Source organism: Ammodytes marinus (genome assembly GCF_949987685.1).
Source record: "Ammodytes marinus genome assembly, chromosome: 11".
NCBI lineage: Eukaryota > Metazoa > Chordata > Actinopteri > Uranoscopiformes > Ammodytidae > Ammodytes > Ammodytes marinus.
In genome coordinates, this window is record NC_137215.1 from 11,553,018 (window position 1) to 11,570,460 (window position 17,443).

At 41.9% G+C, this 17,443-nt stretch overlaps 2 protein-coding genes across 2 annotated transcripts in view; one reads left to right on the forward strand and one right to left on the reverse strand.

The window, feature by feature from the left end:
• The window catches only part of arid5b (AT-rich interaction domain 5B), a 79,340-nt gene extending 74,796 nt beyond the window's left edge, over positions 1–4,544 (forward strand). The window contains exon 10 of the mRNA XM_080036897.1: positions 163–4,544. Coding sequence (XP_079893023.1) covers positions 163–2,250 — 2,088 coding nt within the window. The 3' untranslated portion in view covers positions 2,251–4,544. The remainder of the gene's footprint in view (positions 1–162) is intronic.
• Positions 4,545–6,355: 1,811 nt separating this feature from the next.
• Positions 6,356–14,600, reverse strand: rtkn2 (rhotekin 2; the record flags this gene model as incomplete). Its single annotated transcript, XM_080036932.1, has 12 exons — positions 6,356–7,953; positions 8,341–8,448; positions 8,755–8,923; positions 9,339–9,470; positions 9,574–9,680; positions 10,217–10,311; positions 11,073–11,276; positions 11,436–11,553; positions 11,643–11,696; positions 11,920–11,978; positions 12,209–12,402; positions 14,466–14,600. The coding sequence occupies 12 exons, from the start codon at positions 14,598–14,600 to the stop codon at positions 7,241–7,243; spliced, it is 2,088 nt and encodes a 695-aa protein (XP_079893058.1). The 3' UTR covers positions 6,356–7,240.
• Between the last annotated feature and the right edge of the window lie 2,843 nt (positions 14,601–17,443).

A 17,443-nucleotide genomic window follows, 5' to 3' on the forward strand; every position in this document is an offset into this window, starting at 1 on the left:
CTGTGCTTTCTCATCAACACTCCCCCCCCCTCCCCCCCTCCGTCGTTTTGAATTACTGTGTCCTTTTTAAATTCCCTCAAAAATGAAATAAATACGAGTGTCTTGCTTTATTTGACTTTTGAGAAATAACTGACAACTATCTTTTTTTTTGGGGGCACACAGGACTCCAAGGGAAGCGAAGAGAGTCAGGATCTCTCCGTGGCCGTACAGCAGGAGGCGTGTCTGAGAGATGAACCAATCGTAATCGAGGAGGAGGAGTTACATCTGACCCTGAAGAAAGAGGAGTCCCTGGCGGTGGTGGAGCAGCCATCCTCGCTCTGCCCCAAAGAGCCGGACTGCAGAGCCCCGCACGCCGGCCTCACCCTCCACACGGGGCCGCCCGCTCCCCAGCCTGAATGGATGCAAATCAGCCAGGCCCTCCACGCAAAACTCTCTCACGAACAGCAAATCGACGGCTGTTTCATTCCTAAAAACCCCTACCTGCCTCACCGCTGGGACCAGAACAAACCTGCTGGGCATGTTGCTCTGCCTGAACCCTCGTCCAGGGTCAAAGACTCCATAGAGAGTCACGGTGGCAGAGTAGGGAAGGTGTTACCCATGTGTAAGCTGGCCGACAGACAGTGTATAGACTTAAGCAGCACGGCAGAGTCCTTTCTAGACAAAGACGACTATGGGGTCATTAAGAAGGAGTCTCCCCAGGGCCACGCACAAACTGCTGCCTACTGCAAAGCCAGCCAGGGGGTCATGTCTCCTTTGGCCAAAAAGAAGCTCCTCTCCCAGGTGTGCGAGTCCAACCCTTTTTCCTATACCTCTCCCCATCTTCAACCCCCACCCCCCTCGACCCTATCCTCTCTGCCTGTTATATGTGTGTCTGAAAGGGAGAGGGAGAAGAGAAAGAGTGGTGAGGAGGAGGAGGAGGAGGAGGAGGAGGTGGTGGTTGCGGTGGTTGGACAGAGGCACGGGTGTGTGTCAGACACTATCATCCCAGAGGTAGCGCCCATATTCAGGCCTTCGGTCATCCAGCACGCCCAGAGCAGCAAGCCCCACCAACAGGCCTCCGGTGGTGGGGGCCTATCGTCGGAGAGGAGCGGCGGGGAGCTTTCAGAGACTTACGGCTCTCGGATCAGCCATCATCACCTCCAGCCTCAAGTCAACCCGCCGTGGCAGCCCTATCTCCCCCGAACGCACGCCCCAGACGGTGTAGTAGTAGTAGAGAGCGCAGGGGAGACGTTACTCCAGGGAGCAGCTTCTCAGGCCCGGGGCTACGCAGGCGACTGCTACTCTTCCCCTCACCTCCACAGTCTCTACCGACAAACTGAGAGCTGCCTGAGCCAGGAGAGGATGGCAGGCTTGGAGCGCAGAGAGCAGCAGCACTACAGCAGGGAGCAGAGGGAGGGCAGCCAGGGCTTCGTCTGCGGCGGTGGCCTGGAGCAAGAAGGCCTGGCCTACAGATCGCACTACAGCGACAGGACTCAAACGACACACGGCGTAGAGAGTAGAGAGGCGGAAGACCAGCCCAGAGACTTCACTATCTCCAAACCTCTCTCTCAGCGGGTGTCCTCCTCTTTCTCCAAGCCTTCCTTCTGCAGCCTCCCTTACTCCATCTTGCACCAGGGTTTGGATTCCCACCCCAAGGCGTGCAGGGTTCCCCCTATGACCGTCTCGCCCCCCAAACAGAGCCAAGCCGAGTCATCGTCGCAGCAGCAGCCATTTCCCAGCCCCAAAGCGTCCAGTCCCAGTCCCCTCCGCCCCAGTAAGCGGGGCCTGGCGGAACCAGAGACCGGAGAGGAAGTCCCCGAGAGGAAGGTGCGCGTGGTGACACCGATCCACCCGGCCTGCGCCAGCATCCGACGCAGCGACCCCGAGGAGCTCAAACCGGCCGAGCCCGCGCACGCCATTCACCTCAACAACCATCTCCCCGAGGGCCACCCAGCTAGTACGTACCCCCCACACCACGCCTCACCCTTCTACCCAGGCATGTACATCAGCCAGGACAGTCTCCAGCAGCACCACCACCCCGGCCTGCAGTACCTGAAGAGCCAGTCGGCGGTGTCTCCCCTCATGCCTCCGCTAGCCTTCCACTCCATGTTGCTCCACAGGCAGCTGTTAGCATCCAGCCCCAGCCCGCACCACTTCTACAGATACCCGGGCGGGGCAGCACTGTACGGGGACCTGCTGCACCACCTCTACCCTCTCTCCACGCTCCCGCCACCTCAGCTCTCCTCGGTACACCCCAGCACCAGACTGTAAAAGTGACAGAGAGAGAGAGAGAGAGAGAGAGAGGGGATGGGATTTGTATCCCTCTTCTCCTTCCTTTCATCCTCTGAAAAACTTTTTTCATCCTTCTCTTTTCGTCTCTCTCGCTCGGGGATTGTGTCTCAGTCGAAAAAGAGATAAAAACACTGATTATAAAAACTGTGGCTGATTACAGACTGATAAACTCGTCGGTAAAGACAAGAGTGAAAAATTCCATTTTCCTTTTGAATTTTTTTTGTATGCATTTGTTTATATTCTTTGCACTGTTCTTTGTTTTGTTTTTTTATCACCACTTACTGTATCTTTTTGTTGTTGTTGTCGTCGTATCCTTATTTGCACACTGCTCATGTGTATGTGCTCACAAATCAGTTTGCCGCTCTCAGTGCCCATGAGTCAGCTTGTTGCCCTGGACGTGTGAGAAGTGGAGGGCAACAGAGAAAAGCCATTTGTTTACTGCGTCTGAGGGCTAAACTTTTTTGCTTAAAAACACTACAAGTAACATGACGACGTAAATTAAATTCTTTATATGACGAGGAGGAGCCTTTCACCATCGATAAACAACGTTAAGACCGCTGTGTGGCTCGTTATTACACTTCAGGCAGCCAGTGGTGTTGCATCTGTTTACATGTCTCCACGCTGAAAGCTGTTGCCTGTTTGTGCCGCAGTTTAATCCACATAGATTAAGACATAGACATTAACAATCACCGCGGTGCTGTATAACACGAAATAGTCTCATTACAACATTTTGAGGTGCTGTGTGTAACAGATGTACTGTAGACTCACTTTTTGTTGCTCAGTTCAGGTTTTTTATTCATTTAATCGTATTCCAATTCAGATCGTAACAACACAAACAGCTGTCATGTTCAACCTGTTGACAAATCATGAATGTGTGTTTTGTTGTGTTAGAGTTAATGGAAGAGCCATTCATTTCTTGTTTTTACTTTCTGAATTGCAAGTAATTTGACCCCAAACCCTTTTTTTTGTGATGAGTAGGCCGTAGCAGCTTGTTTTTGTCTGTAGGACCAGCATAATGAAGCGGACATCAGCTGTGGAATGCTCACCACACAAATCAGCATTTCATCCGTTTGGTCTCGACTTGAAAAGCGTTTTTTTTTTTTTTTTTTTTTTAGCACGCTGAAAAGACTGTATGATTTGATAGGAATGTTGTCACTAAGGATATTACTGCTTCGCAAATATCTGTGCCTTTCGCAGTCTTGGATTAGAGTTAGCACTACAGTTGTTAAGGTTTATCTCCTGTAGCAGGTTAGGAATATCAATATTACTGTCACTCTGAAATGCAGCGCACGGACACTCATGTAAAGAAACGAAACAAAAAAACAATACGGCACACTTGGCTATCGGACACCAGACTTGATAGTTAAGGCACAACATTTTAGGTTTTACAGTTATGCTTTAACCTCATGGTAAGTGTTTGTGCTTAAATAGATCTATCTACTTAGCTCAGCTGTCTCAGGCAGTCGTTTATAGAAAAAACCTGAAAAGATTTAATGATAGTTAGTATTGACACAGGTCTGGTGTCTGTCATCCACAGGGCGTGTGTGTGCTCTGTGTGTTTTCTAGCAGTGATGAAAAGGTACCAGACTCTATAAATTATGCCTGCCACGCTCTATAGCCTGAGGTGTAAAGACAACACCTGCTCGGCTTTAACAACCACTATAATTGCAATCCAGGATAGTCGAAATATACAGTCAACGTGTCTGGTGTTTCAAAAGAAGAAGAAAAAAAGAAAAGGCTGTAAACGTCTACATGTAAAGTTTTACTGAATACTTAAAGACATTCATTTCTGATTAAAGTACTGTACATTGCTGTGTTTAGGTATAACTGGCATAAATGCTGGCTCCTGTACAGAACATTCATACGGGATCAATTCATGACAACCACCCCCTCCCTCTCTCTTGTCTTATGTTCTATGTAAATAGCACTGTAGATAGTACCATGTGGTTGTTATCATATAAACTGTTATAATCTGTAAATAGTATAAAAACAGTATAAAAAGTCGGTTACACAATCTAGCTGTGCCCTTGTTTTGCTGTGTTTCAAGGTCACTGTGCTCATGTTAGATTTAAACAAACACTACGATTTAAGAATTTAGGATACTCTTTATTTGTTTGTCGTTTCACTTTTTTTCTCCACTTTGTTGTTTCACTTCTTTTTTTTCACGCTGTTTCCATTAATGTGCATTCTGAAAGTGTTTTTGATACAGTAGCCATCTGTTTACCAATCACCCAGCTGGCAAGCAAGACAAAAAATAAAGACATTTTGTATGATATGACCTCCTGTATATTTAATTAAAATATTTTACTATCTAAACACGTTTTCTCATTTGTGTTATTTAACTGAATCACAGATAAATGGTTAGGGTTGAATAAACTGATATTTAACGCCAGTGAACTAACATCAATGTAATAATTTTTCCCCCCCTGAGTAAATGCAGTGTGAATGGGGTTTTATTATTGTAATACCATTATCTGGCTATGGGATGCCATCCGCCTTAATCTTCACAACAGGCTACATCTGGGCTCAAAGCCAGAGAAGCCTCTAGTCTACAGCATTTGCTGCAGTAGAGAAATGAGCCTGTGCATGTATCTCTAAGGGATGTGTGTTGGGCTGCAAATAAAAGCAATGCTTTGATTTTTATAGCCACCCCCTAGTAAACCTTTACCATGAAAAATATGCAGTAATACATTACTTCCACACTCAGCAAAAATAAAGCAGCCTCACCAGGGTAGAATGTAGGACATTTTATTCCAGATCAGCAATAACAAGAAAAATACAGTTAGCTTCCTAGACAGAGTGAGGAGAGAATTGCACTTTGAGAAGAATAAAAATAACTACAGATGTTTTACATTGCACTATACACAAATGATTCTGCACTAGGACAGGATTAATGTATTCCTTACTAGTAAGTACACACAATGCGACTTAAAGTCTAAATAATTAATATGCTAAAAGTAACATTGAGACTACTACAAAAAAGAGAACATTTGAATAGAAACAATACAATATTAGATATAACGGTCACATGTAATAAACAAAACAACAAATATAAAAGACATTTTTTAATAACATCGTAAACAAATATTAATTTGGCTCATTAGTTTGACTGATCAGGGTGAACATATTCAGTCCTTAGTCATAAAGCAGATGTACATTTAGGTCACATTCAGGCTTAATGTCCACAGGCCAAACATTTTCTATACAGTTTGCAAAAAACTGCTTTCACTGGGTACACAGCTACTCTGAAATACTAAGGATCGGGACACTGACATGTTAATTAAAGTCATTAGCCTGTAGCATGCTAAGTCTAACTGAAAATATCCAAGATGTTGACAGAGGATACAGGAAGTGGAATATAATTATTGTGGTCACGGCTATAATCATGCAGCCCAATCATGTACAACATAAGCATCAGTAAATTGAAACGATGAGCTTTTAACCAATAGCCTTCTCTTGTTTTTCCAGGTATATACAGTACAGTATGACATCAAAGAGACTAATGTATTTGTAATACACACAGAGCATGAACATTTTTTGAACACACTGCCAATATTGAGCAGCATTCCCTTTTGTACAATCCATTCTGGGCTCTTTCAAGGCTTAAACTAAATCTTCCTGTAATCCGCCTCTCCTCTACATCTCCCCCCTCTTGATTAAACAGAATTTAAAGGGTGAGATAAAAAAGGAGGATTGTAGCTTTCACCATGCTGCTTCATCTTGCCAGGCAATTTCAGAGAAGAAACTAGACCTAATGTTGTGTACACTGCGTTATTATAAATTCTTCAACATGTGATTGTGAAGAGGTTGAATATTTAGTGGTTTGGCAGTATTGGATAAGTTGAAAACACAAGGGCATTCATTATTTTAGCTACTCAAAAGACCCATTCCATTATGTTTATAAAATGTATGGACTGCAGTTTTAAATGATGTTGGACATACTGTGTGTAGTCATTGAAAACCAAGGTCACTCCATTATGAAGACCTCTGGAGAATGGAGAAGTCACATTAGTGCCTGCAATTGCTCCTCAAATCCTGTTCCCTTAAAAATCAGCTATAGTGGTCATAAAATTGTCACAGTAAGTGGAATAAGTCAATAGTTCCAAAAGGAATGACTCGTCCACAGTTGGCCAGTGGATCAATTGGAATTTGAGTGCTTTTGCAAAGGCTCTTTCTTCTGTCCATGTTCCAGAGCTGAGAAATAAGCCTTTCCATTTTAGTGGGATTGATGGTGGCAGTGCTCAAGCCAACGTACAGCTTTCAATTCCATCCACGGGCTAGCTGTGCAGGAAAAAGTTTATTCTGGTTGAGTGGAGCCAGAGATGTATCAATACAATATTGATATTGTGATATGAGGTGTCAACTGGGATTTGGGAAGTCATGATGGACATTGTGAGGATTGTTCCTTAAGAGACCAAGTCACACAGCCATCCTTTACGTTAAAGGTTTCAGTTTGACATTTTGGGAAATAAGATAAGAAAATCGATACCACTCTCTTATCTTTCAGCTCAATACGAAGCCAGAGTCGGAAGATGGTTAGTTTAGCTTAGCATTAAGACTGAAAGCTCTATTCGGAAGTAGCACAATCTGCCAACTAAAAAGCTGACTAATTAGCACGTTATACCTTGTTTATTTATCCCAAACAAAAACAAAGGGTATAAAGGCAAGTAATTGCTTTTTTACGGGATGGCTATGGGCCGGACTATTTTTTGGTCAGTGGCGAGCAATGACATCGTAGAGTCTTGTCTTGAGATATCGTAACATTGGAGGATTCTGATGCCTTTGGACAGAGCCAGGTTAGACGTTCACCCTATGTTTCCCGTCTCACTGTTAAGGTACAGACAAATATATTTTGATATGTGATTTTATCCATTGCCCAGCCAGGTCTGTCGACAAATTCTAACTGTTGTTATATTAGTGGCTAAACAGGATTAGTTGCTTTAATCTTGGTGTGATCAACGTTGGAGTTTCACAAGGCTTTGAGGTTCATCCTCTCTCTGAAAGACTTCCTCATTTTGTTTCTCACTGCAGGACCTGGACCGTGCCCTGGTCTGATGAAGACATGTTCACTTGTGGCCTCAGCGTTGTCGGTGTGTTGGCTCTGGTAATCTACCTGCTGTGTAGAGGGGGTCTGAGGCTGACTTTGTGGTTGTACATCCAGCACGCCCAGTGGAGCGTTTTTCCGGCCGTGGGCTCCGGCTCCTCCTCCAGTGTTGTTGTTGCGCTGGAGTTGCTGGATGATGGCGGAGAATTTTGCATCCAGAGACGGTCTGCCGGTTTTGGGCCTCGTGGCCGGGCGTGAAATGCAAGCGTCTGAGTTCTCCTTCTCCCGGTATAATGGGGGAGGCTGGAGAGGAGCAGGAAGTGGAGGTCTGGCAGGGCGGGTGGTGGTGGTGGGAGGGGCATAAGGCTGTCTGTCAGGGGGAGGGGGAGGGGCACGGCGCTTCTTGTTGCTGCCCGATGTATAGCTGGCGTTGGGGCTGGAACAAGGCGTGGAGGTTTTGCTCTGGGATAAAATACTCTTTTGCACTACTACCATGGATTGGGAGCCGTCAAACAGAGTGGACCAATTGGGCGCTTCCTTCTCCTCCTCGTGACCAATGAGAAAGTGTCCGTCCGTTTCCTCTATCTTGTTGTGGATCATGTCAGTGATGCTCTCGAACTTGCCGGGGGAATTTATACCTGCAAGTCCAAACAAAACATTGTAAATAAGGTCGAATAGAGTAAGGGAAGATGTTACACTGGGGTTTTCTTTACTGTGTGTGATGTATTATTGAAATGCAACGAAAACATTTCACCTAGATCACATAGGAACACATTCCAATACTGTGATTTGCATGTTAAGAGGGTATATTATGTGTCACCACTGAAATTAAAACTATTATGTGTGGTTGATAGAATACATTTATTTTTACCGAGGTGTCCCATTTATTGTACCCATATATCTCTCTATAAATAACCCTAACAAATACAAATCCTGCAAAACATTCAACATCAAACAAGCAGCAGGGGAATGATCAACCTCCTATCTAACTAACTGCAGCCACTTGTCCCAATTATTTTACTCACTGAGGTCGTTGTAAACAGAGTCAGCCTGCTTGGAGAGGAAGAGTGATGGTTTCCGTGGTGACGCGACCTCGATCTTCATTAGCCGGTTGCAGCAGTGCAGCCACTGGCCTGGTCGTAAACAAGGAGAGGCACGAGGGAGCCAGATAAAAAGGTTATTCTATCTGTTCTTGCTAAAGGGGAGTTTAGCTCAATTTATGTCCAGCCACTTTTCTTGCCCAAAAAGACTGATGTAGACACACTCCACCATCTTTCTATTTATACTTTCAAATGCACAAAAATCTCCTTTAGAAAACACACAAACATGTTCCTGCTCTATAGTCTGTACACACACATGGACTGTATGCAGGCAGCCTATAGTTTTTAGAAAGATATACACTCTCTTCTGCTGCATTTCTCCACAGAATACACACTCACTCTGATCATAGAGATGCTGGTGTAAGGCGTCCAGCCATTCCTCCAGCTCTTCCTTGCTTTCTGTGGTAAAGACAATGGTGTGAGAACCTTCTGGTGAAGGGTTGATGATGGACACACTCCTGGATTTCTTGCTGGCCGACTCCTTCTCCATCACACGGATGCGGGTGTCCTGCAAATGCAGCAAATGAGGGCACTCCGTGAGACATTGTACTAAAAAGTGCATCGCTGATTTTGCAGATTTCTTTTGTTTTAAATTCAGCATCGAAAGGCCAAAGATGCCAGCTGGATCTCAGTGAGTAATGTGGCATTTTTTATTTATGTTATTCTGAAAATGCTGGGTCAATATTGAGCTGAGATTTTGAATCTATAATAATGAAGGTTATGTAAATATTTAATAACTAGACAGTGTAATTTATCCATGGATAAAAATGTAGTGATAGCAGTAACTTGGTCCAGTACAGTGTTTTATAATGTTGCCCCTGCAGTAAAGTGACCTAATTAAAAATCAACAAGCTCAACAACGCATGATACAATGAAATGCAAATGAGAGTATGGGGAATGTGAAGGTTTGGAATCCGTCTAACCTTGTTGATGGGTATGTTGAGAGTGGGCTGCACTTTAGCGTCAATTTCTTCAGGGGTGAAGTAACAGGACAAAGAGCCAGCACTCAGAACACAGTAAAGACTGCAGCAGCGGTAAATCCCCTCCACACTTTGCTGTAATCACCAGAAGAAAAAAAACACAAAAAAAAGGATGTTAAGTTTTCAACCTAGAAACCAGCTATGGAACTAATATTAAAGAGAATAACAGTGAAGGCACCTGCTGGCTAAGGTAGCCGGTCATCATGCTCTGTGTCATGCAGGCAGGCTGGGCCACTAACCGGCAGCAGAGGTTGCCATAAAGCGGAAGCCACGACGACCACTCAGCTGTGGGGATAAAACGCAGCAGTAGCAATAAATTCCCAAAGTCCTTGAATGCTGAGATCTACTGTATGCTTCATGCAACTATAAAAGTTATTTATTTAAGAATAATTTCAATCTTGGCTGAAAGGTAAAACCACATGATTAAACAACTTTGAGAGCTGATGAATGTCCACTGTTACATTGTTTATTTGATATGAGATTTTAACAATAACAGTCATTTAAAAACTCATAGTATGCACTGTGGACCTGAACGCCAATGTACCATGGTACATTACTAATTTACACCAAAATGTTACCCATGTAATTAAAACTGGATGGCAAAAAAAACTGGCTTAGCATAAACTCTCTTATCCATTTAATCACTTGCATAAAGAAATAAAAGCAATCCCAGCTGAACTGCAATGTTGTTCTCTATCTTAGCTCTCTTTGTTTCTGTAAAGACATTGTGTAATTACCACACTACTGAATCAAATCTGGAGCTAAAAGAATAATCCCTGTATAACCCCCTCATATTAAATGTATGTGCCTTTGCCTCTTACCATTTTGGAGGACAATGAGGGAGTGGGACTGAAAAGTGCCTTCAGCCTCGGGCAGACACAGTGTAGTGTAGGCAAGCAGGCTGTACCTGGCTCCACTAGTACAGGTAGACACACACACACACACACACACACACACACACACACACACAAACACACGCACACGCACGCACACACACACACACACACGCATGCACACACACACAAACACAGTTAAGCATTCTTCCAAGTATAGCGCTTTGACTTATCTTCATTCGTTGGCTTCCAGAACTTAACCATAAAAGATTGATTCTCACTTCTAAAACAATAAATAGTAATAAAGGATACATCATCAATGTACAAGCACTCCAACCCTTTAACCCCAACATGTGCACACATACCCTCCAGTATTTTGTAAATGATCTCCTTGTTCAAAGGCATAATGATCCCAATGTTTCTCCTATCACTGAACAGGTGGTACGTATCACTTACAGATGTTTAGCTGGGAGTTTCACTTGATGTTTTCAATGCTTTTAGGCACACTCTTCCTCTCGGGCACACAAAAATACAGGCCAAAAGATAAAAAAAATTCTTCTCTTTTTCCAATTAAATAGTTAAATATATTGGTACAAAAACATATCTATGAATGTCAACAAATCATTATTCATAACCACAAATATCAGTTCAACCCTTATTTTAATATTCACTGTTTTAATCTATTGAGTGAGCATGAAGCAACTCCCTTTGTTCCAGTACCAAGGCACAATCGAGTCAGTCTCCATCTGTAAAAAAATCTCATGTATTTTTTTTAATTTAAAAAATAAAATAAAATCTCATGTAGATAGCTAAAGGTCTGATATAGGTTTAACACAATACATACGCTGGTATGGGGTTGTGCTGCAGGAAGGTGTCAGGGTCTTGACTGTCCACCAGAGGGCACAGCTTCTTGCCCGCAGTCTTTCCAAAGGAGTTGCGGAGCTTCTTGGCCAGTTTCTTTGGAGTTTTTACCAACGTGAGATCTTCCTCCAGCAGGGCACAGCTCCATAGCTCCACCTTCAGTTCAAAGTCAGGAACTGCTTCTTTACTATGACAGAGGACACAAAAAGATAAATGAAAGCTTCCTCTGATATAACTGTTATATCAAGATACAAAAAAAATTTAAACTTAAAACTACAGATTCATAAACAATACATTTTATTGCACAACTATTGTGAGCAGTAACATATGTACAATGAAAACTTACAAGATAGTGATTCCCTCAAAGCAGACGTCAGTGACTGATCTGTCCACCACTACCATCTCTGTGTCAAACACCTCAGAGCCAATCTGCATCAGACAGAACAACGCCACTCGACGAGAGCCTGATCAACACAAGGGGGATGTTTAGTTAGTGCGGAATGTATCCACAAAATAACAGGACGCAAAGCTAATAAAACAAGCACAAACTTACTCCCTCTGTTGTTAAAGTGGTCTGAATCCCTCCACATCAGAGGAAGACGCAGCCCTACATCAGCAGAGGGGAGACAAGTTATTGAACAAACCAAGTCTAGGAGTACATATTACTGAAATTCTCTAGATTCCTTTTTTTCAAAATAAAGTATTACAATTTGACCACACTGTTGTGCTATAATAGCCAGCCTACATGTTTTTTTAAGAGTGGGTGTCAGTTTTATTCTGCAATCTGCACTGACACTCTCAAGTGCTGAATGATTCAGGAGAAATCTTACCAGACATTGCTATGGTCCCACTGCAGGGCATACGGTCATCTGAAGCTGCATCTGAATGCCTGAAAGAAAAATGTTCCATTTCTTATTACAATTGATCAAAACCTGTAACCTGTGTGTAAAATACATCGACTTCTCTGCAATCCATTTTCAAAACCCTCTGTCTAAAACCGACTAATTTCCCATTTGTTAGTCATGGTATAGTTTTATATATATATATATAATATCTAGTTTCAATTTTAACAATGACCATAATACATCTTCCAGCTGAGATCACAATAAGCACCATTACCTCCCACCCATCATGTCCTGCTCTTGTGTTTTCTTCTGCAGCTGGGTGAGATAAGCCTTGATCCTGGCGTTGCAGGTCAGCATGTTCTTGGATGCGTTGAGAACCTGTTCTCTCTTACTGCAGGCCAGCAGCAGCTTGTAGGCCCCCTCCCGCATTCGCATCTCAAAGTCCAGCTTCTCTTGGATATTCGTGCTCTTCTTGGACAGGACCATGCAAAGGAGAATGTTTACCAAATTACCAAATCAACGTCAAAACGCAGAGCAGCCGAACTTGCAAAAATATTTTGAGTTATGTTAGTCCGTCAAACAATATGTTATAATCATAGATAGCATAGGTTATAATGAGACCAGAGACATGATGATTGATTTTGCTAAAGTTGGAGTTCGATGAAGTTGCCCTTGAATGTTGTTTGTGGCAAGAACAAAAACAATACCTTTTCAGTGGTAACGGTGTTACGGCAATGGATGTAATGTCACGTCAACAAGTACTAAAGCACATCAATTGAATATGCAAAAACAAGACCACTTTCAATGTCACCTGCAGCCTCTGGAGTGCACTTAACCTTGTGTGTCTCTGGTACTGGGTTGTTTATTGGCAGAGACAAATGATTGATGTCCAGCACAAAACAACAATAGTTTATTTCTGGCACAAACATAGCTAAAGCTTTCAGAGTCATTTGTGAATGACGGACTGAAGAGAACCGCATAGTACAATAGTCTCAGAAAATGTGATCTTCTAGCACCACCGGTATGCTCTACTGAACTCCCAGTAGCCTAATACATTTCACTAAAAGATACACTGATGTTTCAAAATGTCAAACTTGTGGCAGTAAAGCCAACTTTTAAAGAGCAACTTTTTTTCTGATTGTGAGGTGAAATGATGCAAAATAACGACAATCATGCTGTAAACAACTTACAGCAACAAATTAAACTAAATACCTTCATATCCTTTAACCAATTTAAACAAACTATCTTAAATCTGCCAAACTCTACCTGTAACTGTTTTAATTAGGCTATATTGTACTTTCACCCATTTAATTTTAATTGCTGCCACTCTTCACCACTATGTAAATGTTTCAATTGTTTTTTTCTCTTCACCTGTTGTTGTGTATTTGATTTTTTTGCATTGAATATTGTTTATGTATTGTTGTTTTTCCTTTGAATTTGTTTTGAACTCGACGTCATTGTAAATGAGGGTCACCCCTCAATTGGTCTCTCAAGGATAAATAAAAGTTAAATAAAAAAATTATGCTAGATGGGACAACAATAACAGTGAGCAGATGACTTTACTTTATGTGAGCTAGATCATGCAATTTGGATAGAGAATACACAGTATGGAAATGTATTGAAAGCATGCTGCAAATAACAAGTGTAAAATGGAAGAAACATTTATCTGGGGTAGTTCTAGCTAACACATTAATAGCCATAATGGAGTATGATGTCTGAAACATCTTATAACATCTCAATTTGATTAGAAGGTGTGTGTGTGTGTGTGTGTGTGTGTGTGTGTGTGTGTGTGTGTGTGTGTGTGTGTGTGTGTGTGTGTGTGTGTGTGTGTGTGTGTGTGTGTGTGTGTGTGTGTGTGTGTGTGTGTGTGTGTGTGTGTGTGTGTGTGTGTGTATGCTGAATAGACAGTGACGACCACTGAGGAAAATTGTTATTTGTGAGTTTGTTTTAGGGATACGACAAACATCATCATTCTCTTTCACAAACTAAAAAATAAGCACCTGTAGCTTCTTAGAAATCTGTCGTACAACAAATTCATATCCTCTACTATCTGTACAGTGTCATTCAGAAAACGTGGGCATCGTTTGATGCTTTTTGTCCGGAATGACATTCGTTTAAGCGGTGTTAAAGCCAAAAAAAAGAGAAGATAAATATTTCCTCACATGCTTAGCAACACTAAACAATGCAGAGCGACATGGCTCTGGTTTCAAAGAACTGAACGTTGAAAAGGGGGCGACTCCCATTTTGGGCAAGTCGCCCATCTCGATTCTGGTTAGCTTTTTCCCATGAAACTGCAAGCCAAAGTGTGTTGGTGTGTGTGATATGTTTGAGGTGTACGTTAGAAAACAATTCAAGCCATTCAGGTTATTAAAGCACATCCTACCACATAAGCTGCTTTTTACTGAAGCTTGTAGCCTGAAAGTTCGTTGCACTTTGGACCCCCAACCTCCCTCCAACGTAAACTGAACTGTCATGATTCTGTGTTGACGGCAAAACAAACAAAAGGCAACACAGTATCTTTTTCCTCATACCTCTGTTTGAAGGAATAAGGCACTCTCTCGTATTTTCTTCCGTTTTATCTCCATAGCCACAGCGGAACCGGTCGAAAATAACGACCTTGAGCTCCCGTTTCGCTTGGAAGTTTGAACATCCCGCGGGTCGTCCATGTTTCCCGTCTATTCGCTAGCAACAGTCAGGCAACAGCACGAGCAGAGCATTCCTGCTCCAACGCCCCTTCCAACGGACAGAGAGGCTCGATTTGTTTCACGCCATCTACCGCAATTGCGATACCGTGAAGGAAATACACAAATAATTCCTTCCATAAGATCAGTAGGCCTACATCTTTAATGAATAGTATTAAATTATTTGGAAAAGTAATATAAAGGCTTACAAATAAATATCTGCTTACATGTTATCCACAATGTTACACAATTTTAGATCAGAAATTAAATGTTAGGCTACTTAAATATAGAATTAAAATTAATTAGGACAGGCACACGTTCCTAAACCAAACACCATAAAAAAGGTGATTGCCTTTAAAAAATCTAATCACAACATTTCATAAATGTGCAAAGGTTGGGGTGCACATTCGAAAATAAATATCACAAACGCCCCGCCTTGCCAGGCGGTACTTGCACAGATTTAAAACCAAGCGCTTCAAGCCGACAAGGAGGAAGTGTCATTACGTCATTGGGCCAGCCGGGCCAGCCAGACACGAGTGCGATTTGAATTTTTTTTACAAGGTAAAACATTTCTGATGTTTTGGGTTATAAAAAATTAAACAAATAAAAAAAGATTTGCACGTGATCTAGAACAAATAGTCTAATAATGATATCCTAATAGTGTTATGTTGTAGCCTAAGCCTATTGCAACTGAACATCCTCATTTAATTTGATCATATCTTTAGTTTTGTTCGGGGAATCAGCTATTCATCATGCAGCAGGTGCTGCTTTGATTTTCAGCATCGCCTTTGCAGCCCGGATGATGCTACAGTAATGCTCTGAAACCCCACGTGACCATTGAGTCCAGGAAACCCGCCCACCCGGTTCTGGTCGGACTTCTGGTCGAGTTGGAAGCGTCCCTGGTTGGAAGTGTAGACGCAGGCGCTGCTGGATGAACTGTGTCAAGCTAGACAGAGACAAACCCCCAAACTCCGGACATACGATATACTTTCAAAATGATAGGGTAGATTTTAGAAAATGTAAATTACATTGAATGCATCAATAATCCTTGGACACAATCTGTGCATGCTTCTGTGCATGCTGATGTCAGCTAGTTTTCCATCTGCTGCTTTGGAACATCCCCTGCCACAAACTGTGAAAGAATGACTGGTTGTATTTAATCCTACACTTAGGAAGTAGTCCTGCCATTGCAGCTGCAGCTGATTTATTATAGCCCAGACAATATTATCATATTGAAAACAATATAAAGACATAGATGTAGCTTCAATTAGGCTATTAAAGAAATTCATACCTTCACCTTATTTTCCTTATTCACACTTACTACATATTTCCATATTTAAAAAGTCTTGCTTGACAAACAAGTTAAAAACACATATTTTAAATAGGCATACATTGTTAACTTCTATTTGGAATTTATTTAAAAAATATTTTTTCCTGAGCCAGCAGTTTAACAGGTACAGGGTAACGTTAAACAGTTGTTGTAATTTAGTTTTTATGGCAAAACCATAAGTATGGTGCGTTAATACACTGGATTTTCCTAGAAATATATACATTTTTAATAAAATCTGAAAACAGTTTGACGAGCAATATAAACATGAAAGCCCTCATGGCACATGAATGTGGCAATACATTCAAAAGTTAAACTATTTTGTTATTTTCATCTTCTTTGTAAATACCAAGACGTTTTATAGCTTTTTTTAATAAATAGTTGTATTATTAATCTGTTATATCGTAATCTGTAAGATTATTTTAGTTGTGCTAAAACTATAGGAGAGAAACTCCTCAGCTACCCAGAAGGCTACATTTACATTAATATTAATGTTCTAGTTCAATTCATAAATGTGAACTCCCCTCTATGAATATTCCTACACAACAAACTAAATACAAAAGATAATCATAGAACATCTTTAGGCTAAGGATGTTGTTTGTCCTGATTTAAAGGTGCTCATCTCTCCCAACAGATTTAGGGAAGTTGGATAAGTCTGTGATCATGATTAATTGTTCAGATAGATAGATAGATAGATAGATAGATAGATAGATAGATAGATAGATAGATAGATAGATAGATAGATAGATAGATAGATAGATAGATAGATAGATAGATAGATAGATAGATCTAGATAGATCTAGATAGATAGATGTACCCTCAAAAGGGAATTTGTGTTGCATCAATTAAACGGAATCAAGAGAACATTTCTGATTCTGTTTGTAGGAGTATACACTATGCACTGAAGGGAGTCATTGTAAATGGTTAATGCAGTTGACTTTATGTTGCCTACCTGTCCTTATTGAAGTGGAGCTGAAAGAGCCTGTCACTAAAAACCCTCTGTTGTCTGACCAATGACCATAAGCTATGTAAAGGCAGTATGGTGCTGTCCATTATCTACAGCATCGTATGCAACATATTTTCCACAACCAACTCTAGGAGCTCTAGAGCAGTGCCCATAACAGAGCCAGCCTGATTTATCACTTTGTTCAGTCTCTTTTCTGTTCAGAGTCACTTGCTCTGATGTTGCTGCGTGCTGCCCCAACATCTGGCTGCAAAGACATTTGCACTTTACACAACAGACTAATGATGCAACATTATATAGCCTATCTTATGTGCAACATTTTGCTGCAATCACTGAATGACCAAGAATGAGAAGAGTGTGGTATGGTTGCCTGGATAAACAATCTGCCACATCAAGGCTATAACATAACCTCTCTGCATTGTTTTTATGCTGTGATTTTATTCTGAAAGTTGTGACCGGAAGTATGTGGTTTATAAACCCGCCGCTGTGTCGCTCCTCGGGGTCCGGGATGATGGTCCTCTCACTGCTGAGCAACGG